This window comes from Delphinapterus leucas, chromosome X (genome assembly GCF_059928025.1).
Source record: "Delphinapterus leucas isolate spDelLeu-1000000601 "Yukka" chromosome X, BTC_Dleu_Yukka2, whole genome shotgun sequence".
Lineage (NCBI taxonomy): Eukaryota > Metazoa > Chordata > Mammalia > Artiodactyla > Monodontidae > Delphinapterus > Delphinapterus leucas.
Window position 1 is genome coordinate 677,442 of NC_143150.1, and position 7,056 is coordinate 684,497.

At 39.1% G+C, this 7,056-nt stretch overlaps 1 protein-coding gene across 1 annotated transcript in view; it reads right to left on the bottom strand.

The window, feature by feature from the left end:
- Nucleotides 1–1,317, bottom strand: part of LOC149744102 (phosphatidylinositol-binding clathrin assembly protein-like) — a 38,323-nt gene extending 37,006 nt beyond the window's left edge. The window contains exons 1-2 of the mRNA XM_089903925.1: nucleotides 1,174–1,317; nucleotides 623–765 (exon numbers count right to left, since the gene is read on the bottom strand). Coding sequence (XP_089760051.1) covers nucleotides 623–765; nucleotides 1,174–1,252 — 222 coding nt within the window. The 5' untranslated portion in view covers nucleotides 1,253–1,317. The remainder of the gene's footprint in view (nucleotides 1–622; nucleotides 766–1,173) is intronic.
- Nucleotides 1,318–7,056: the final 5,739 nt, after the last annotated feature.

A 7,056-nucleotide genomic window follows, 5' to 3' on the forward strand; every position in this document is an offset into this window, starting at 1 on the left:
ATTACTGTTGCTTCTTAAGTTTCAAAACGCAATCAATTTCTAAATCTTATTTTTTTAATGCAAAGGTTACTGAGACAAAAGTTAATTTAAAGTAGAAAATAATAAGTAATTTAATGTTGTAGAACATTTCAGTTGTTCTGTAAAACACAAAACGTGTGTGTGGGGAGAGCTCTTGAGGTGATGCTGTAATAACTCTGCTTTACTTTACCTGGTAAAGTAAAGCAGTTATGCAGCAATACATTTTTGAGGGTTTTCTCTTTTTTTGGTCTAAATCATCTAAAGAATTGAGAGAAATAGCCACTCTGTTATCCACTTTATTATCCAGTGGTTAAAATAATATACTTTAAATACTGATTGCAAAGATATATTCATAAGTAAAAATGGAAAAATTTGTTTTTTAATATCTACCGCTACGTACTTCCCCCACTTGTCACTAATGAAAGCAAAAGAGGTAGGATAAAAACCGATAACCATCTTTAAAATAAAAGAGAGCATCAGTTTTCTCCATTTAAAACAAATGTAGTAAGCCCTTGACAAACTAAGCATATTCAGCAACTGTGTACTTAGTCCTTTGTCATAAAAGTAAGGAAATGACTAGCCTTTGACTAGATGCCATGCTCACCTCATTTCCATGCACCATAAGGTGATGCACAGTAATCAGGGCTTTGAACACCACCACCCAGCTGCTGCTCCCAGTTTTCTCATAAAGAATATCAGCCAGATGTTCCACACTCCTATTTGTTCCATTTATGTACTGGATTAGAGCTAAATTAGAGACAGAGACGAGCATTAAAATACAGACTGAGAAATAACTTTCAAAACCAAAATTGGTAACTTTAATGTAAATACAGATGCAATCAAATCTCAGAGAAGTGACAAAGGGAATAATCCAAAACATTTTCTTCATTACGAGTTCTACAATTTGTACTGATATGTTACATGATATTTAATGCCGTCCTAAGGTACATGAGGAACTGGTAGAGTTAGGTGCTTGGAGTTAAAGAGGCCAGTGGTTGTGTTCCAGACTCAATCAAAGGCCCCCCGCCACCCCCCCCCCCCCCCGAAGTGCACTGCGGGGGTCGTGGTGGGGGAGGGGCGTGGTGGAGGGGCTGGGAGGCCGCAAGCCGCAGCCGTTAGAGGCGCGGAGACGGTGCCGTAGCGGGGCCTACTCACCTGCCAGGTGTTTCGACCCGGGCTCGGAGGGCTCGTCGGTGGTCGCTCTGAGGGCAGCCTTGGATGCGGACGACCCCATGCGTGCGTCGCCAGCCGCCGGCTACGAGGGTAATGGCCACGAAGGCTGGCCCCTCCTCTTCTGGACCGCGGACTGATCCGGGACCAGCACCGCGGACGACGAAATGGGCGCGTGAGGTAACGGAAGAAAGGCCTGGCACCGCAGCTGGTGTTCGCCAGGCAACTCTGTCCTCGTGCCGCCTGACGCACGCCTGAATAATTATGAGGTGAGACATGACGTCACGAGGCGCCAGGGTGGGAGAAGCGGGTTCAGGGGGCAGGATCTCACGTGGGACGGAGCATCTGGGGGGCGGGGCGCTAACGCAGACCCTTGGCATGGTAGACGCTCAGTAAGAAAATAGCCACTATTGAGTGAATATCATGAGAAAGAGGGACATGTTGGGGACTCCAGGTGAAAGATCTCGAGATCTTCAGGTCTTGGGAAGTCAAGCGGTCCTGTGATAGTGCTTTGGAAATCCTTGACGTGGCCTCGTTAGGGAGGCTTCCGTCACGTGTGATGGGAACTGTATCCTGCCCGAGTCCATGTCCTGCAACCCTTCACCCAGCATCACATACCGAAGTCCATAGACTTGTTCATACTATTCCTTTTATCCCTGGAATCTGCAGTGACGTTACTTCTCTCTTTCCTGGTACTGTTAATGTATGTCTTCTCTCTCTCTCTTTTTTTTTCTTGGTATATCTGGCTAGACAGTTATCGATTTTATTGATCCTCTCAAAGAACCACCTTTTGCTTTCACTGATTTTCTCTATATTCTCTTTTCTATGTCACTGATTTCTGCTCGTATCTATCTATATTATTCCATTGCTTCTACTTGCTTGCAGTTTATTTTGCTCTTCACTTTCTGGTTTCTTAAGGACATTAGCTTAACTTATTTAAGATTCTTCTTTTATAATATAGGACTTTAGGGTTAAGTACTGCTTTTGTTGTTGTCAAAGAACATGTTTCTTATTATTTAAATCTTTTAAATTTTGTTGAGATTTATTTTATAGAACAGAATATATGCTCTAAAAGGTAAATCTTCTGTGTACCCTTGAAAACCACGTATTTTTCTACTGTTTGATGCAGTGTTCCATTACATGTGTATTACTGTTATTGATATTGTATCACCAGTGACTGAGACTCTGTTCATTTGCATTCTTTTTCTTTTTCTTTTTTTTTTTTTTGCGGTACACAGGCCTCTCACTGTTGTGGCCTCTTCCGTTGAGGAGCACAGGCTCCGGACACGCCGGCTCAGCGGCCATGGCTCACGGGCCCAGCTGCTCCACGGCATGTGGGATCTTCCTGGACTGGGGCACGAACCCGTGTCCCCTGCATTGGCAGGCGGACTCTCAACCACTGCGCCACCAGGGAAGCCCCATTTGCATTTTTAACAGCCTTTTTCCCCCCTGCACTTTACGTTGCAGACTTTCTTTTGCTGTCATCAAGTTCACTGATCTTTTCTTTTGCAGAGTATCTTCTCTTAATCCCATTTAGGACAGTTTGCATTTTCAGTAAGGTATTTTTCATTTCTAGAATTTCTATTTGACTCTTTTTATCTTTCAATGCTCTCCTCATTATGTTCACATTTTCCTTTAAACCCTTGAGGATATCATAATAACTATCAAGAATATATGCTTATCAACCAATTCCTTCTGGCTCTGTTTCTATTGACTTATTTTTCTCTTTGGTATCAGTAACATTTTTCTGCTTCTTCCTGTGTAATTTTGTATAGATGTCAAACATTCTTAATTCACTGAGTGCTGTATGTTTATGTATTACTTTAAAGAACGTTGAAGTTGGTTTAGAAAGGCACATACATTACTTTGATATCACTTCTGTCCTTTCAGAGCATGTTTTCTCAAGTAGCTTTGTTGGTATTTAATTCACATATCATTCCATTCACCCATTTAGTCTACAAGTTGGTCGTTTTTAGCATATTCAGAGTTGTATGACCAGCACCAAGATCAATTTACAACATTTTCACCACCTTAAAAAGAAACCCCACACTCATTAGCCATCACTCTTCATTTCCACCTAAACCTCCCATCCCTAGTCAATCACTATTCTACTTTATGTCTCTGAAGATTTTCCTATTCTGAACATTTCATATAAAAGGACTCAGTCAATATGTGGACTTTTGGGACTGGTCTCCTTCACTTAGCATAATATATGACAGCTTCATTCATGTTGTAGCATGAATCAGTACTTCATTTCTTTTTATGGCCAAATAATATTCCATTGTGTGGATATACTACAGTTTATTTGTTCATTCATGAACACGTGGGCTGTTTCCCTTTTTGAACTATTGTGAATACTGCTTCACATGCAAGTATTTCTTTCAATACCTGTTTTCACTTCTTTTAGGTACATACCTAAGCGTGGAATTGCATGTTCATATGGAAATTCTGTGTTGAACTTGTAAGGAACTACTAAACTGTTTTCCATAGTGGCTGAACCATTTTACAACCCCACCAGCAGTGTATGAGGGTACCAATTTCTACACATCCTTGCCAATATTTGTTTTCCATTTGTTTGATTATAGCCATCTGAGTGGGTTGGAAGTGGTATCTCTTTGTGGTTTTCATTTACATTTCCCTGATGACTAATGACTTAGAAGAACTTTTTCATGTGCTTATTGGCAATTTGTGTATCTCCCTTGGAGAAATGTCTGTTCTGATCCTTTGCTAATTTTTTAATTGAGTTTATCTTTTTCTTCAGCTTTACTGAGATATGATTAACAAATAAAAATTGTATATATTTAGGTTGTACAACATGATGTTTTCTTTTTTTTAAAGACACGTTTTTATTTATTATTATTATTTTAAAATTTTATTTATTTTTGGCTGCGTTGGGTCTTCATTGCTGCACGTGGGCTTTCTCTAGTTGTGGCGAGTGGGGGCTACTCTTCATTGCAGTGTGCTGGCTTCTCATTGCGGTGGTTTCTCTTGTTGCGGAGCACAGGCTCTAGGCACGTGGGCTTCAGTAGTTGCAGTATGTGGACTCAGTAGTTGCAGCAAGTGGGCTCTAGGGCACTCAGGCTTCAGTAGTTGTGGCACACGGGCTTAGTTGCTCCACGGCATGTGGGATCTTCCCGGACCAGGGCTCAAGCCCGTGTCCCCTGCATTAGCAGGTGCATTCTTAACCACTGTGCCACCAGAGAAGTCCCAACATGATGTTTTCTTTTAAGGTGTACAAGATGAGGATTTAATATATGCATACATTGTGAAATGATCACCACGGTCAACACATCCATCACCTCCATACTTAAAATATTTTCTGTGGTTCGAACACTTGAGATCTATTATTTTAGCAAATTTCAAGTATACAGTATTATTAATTGTGTATATTAATGCTGTATATTAGATCAGCATTAGATATTAGATATCAGTATATCAGCATTAGATATCAGCATTAGATATCAGCATTAGATATCAGCATTAGATATCAGTATATTAGATCACTAGAACTCATTCATCTTTTTTTTAAATGAATTCATCTTATAACTGAAAATTTGTACCCTTTGACCAACTTCTCCCCATTTCCCCCACCCCCCAGCCCCCAGCAAACATCATTCTACTTTCTGGTTAAATAAGTTCAACATTTTCAGATTTCACATATAAGTGAGATCATACATTATTTGTCCTTCTGTGCTTGGCTTATTTACTTAGTTAGCATAATATCCTTGAGGTATATCCATGTTGTCACAAATGGCAGAATTTCCTTCTTTTTAATGGCTCCATTTTATATATATATATAAAATATATATTATATATATATATATATATATACACACATTTTCTTTATTCATATGTCAATGGAATTTAGATTGTTTCCATATCTTGACTGTTGTGAATATTGCTGCAATAAACATGGGAATGCATATATCTTTGAGATCCTGACTTCATTTCTACGGGTATATACCCAAAAGTTGGATTGCTGGATCATATGGTAGTTCTATTTTTAATTTTTTGAAGAAACTTCATACTTTTTTACATAATGGCTGTACCAGTTTATATTCCCATCAACACTGCACGAGGGTGCCCTTTTGTCCACATCCTTGCTGACACTTGTTATTTGTTGTCTTTTTGATAATAGCCATCCTGACAGGTGTGAGGTGATAATCTTATTGTGGTTTTGATTTGCATTTCCTTGATGATTTGCAATGTTGAGCATCTCTTTATGTGCCTGTAGGTCATATGTATATCTTCTTTGGAAAAATGTTTATTCAGGTCTCAGACCTATTCTTAAATTAGGTTGTTTGTGGGGTTTTTTGCTATTGTTGTATAAGTTCCTTATATATTTGGGGTACTAAACTCTTAGCAGATATATGGTATACAAATACCTTCTCACATTCTGTGGGTTGACTTTTCATTTTGGTGATGATTTCCATTGCAGTATAGCTTTTTAGTTTGATGTAGTCCCACTTGTTTATTTTTGCTATTGTTGCTTTTGCTTTTGGTGTCAAATCTAAAAAGTCATTGCCCAGATGGATGTCAAGGAGCATCCACCTAGGTTTAATTCTAGGAGTTTTATGCTTTCAGGTTTTACATTTAAGTATTTAATTCATTTGAGTTAATTTTTGTGTATGGTGTAAGACAGTGGTCCAGTATCATTCATTTGCATGTAGATATCTAGTTTTCTTAACACCACCTGTGGAAAAGACTATCCTTTCCCCATTGTGCATTCTTGGCTCCCTTGTCAAATATTAGTTGACTGTGTATGTGTGGGTTTATTCCTGTACTCTATTCTACTCCATTGGTCTGTGTGTCTGTTTTTATGCCAGTGCCATAGTGTTTTGATTACTGTGGAATTGTAATATCATTTGAAATCAGGAAGCCCCCAGCTTTGTTCTTGCTCAGGATTACTTTGGCCATTTGGGGTCTTTTGTGGTTCCACATGATTTTTAGGATTGTTTTCTTCTATTTCTGTGGAAAATGCCATTGGAATTTTGATGGGGATTGAATTAAATCTGTACATCACTTTAGGTATTATGATCATTTTAGCAACATTCATTCTTCCAATCCATGAACACAGGGTATGATATAATTCTTTTTTTTTGGCCGCACAACTTGGCTTGCAGGATCTTAGTTCCCCCATCAGGGATTGAACCCGGGCCCTTGGCAGTGAAAGTGCAGAGTCCTGTCCACAGGACCACCAGGGAATTCCTCATGAATACAGGATATGTTTCAAATTATTTCTGTCTTCTTAAAATTCTTTCATCAATATCTTATAGTTTTCAGTGTACAAGATCTTTCATCTCCTTGGCTAAATTTACTCCTCAGTATTTTTTTGATGCTATAGTATATGTGAATGTTTTCTTGATTTCTTTTTCAGATAGTCCATTAGTATATAGAAATACAGCTGAGAGAGGTTCAAGATGGCAGAGTAGAAGGACATGTTCTAACTCCCTCTTTTTTTTTTAGGGTGATTTATATGTTTGTTTGTTGTTTTTTAACATCTTTATTGGAATATAATTGCGTTACAATGGTGTGTTAGTTTCTGCTTTATAACAAAATGAATCAGTTATACATATACATATGTTCCCATATCTCTTCCCTCTTGCATCTCCCTCCCTCCCACCCTCCCTATCCCACCCCTCTAGGTGGTCACAAAACACCGAGCTGTTCTCCCTGTGCTATACGGCTGCTTCCCACTAGCTAGCTGTTTTATGTTTGGTAGTGTATACATGTCCATGCCACTCTCTCATTTTGTTACAGCTTACCCTTCCCCCTCCCCATATTCTCAAGTCCATTCACTAGTAGATCTATGTATTTATTCTCGTCTTACCCCTAGGTTCTTCATGACCTTTTTTTCCCCCTTAGATT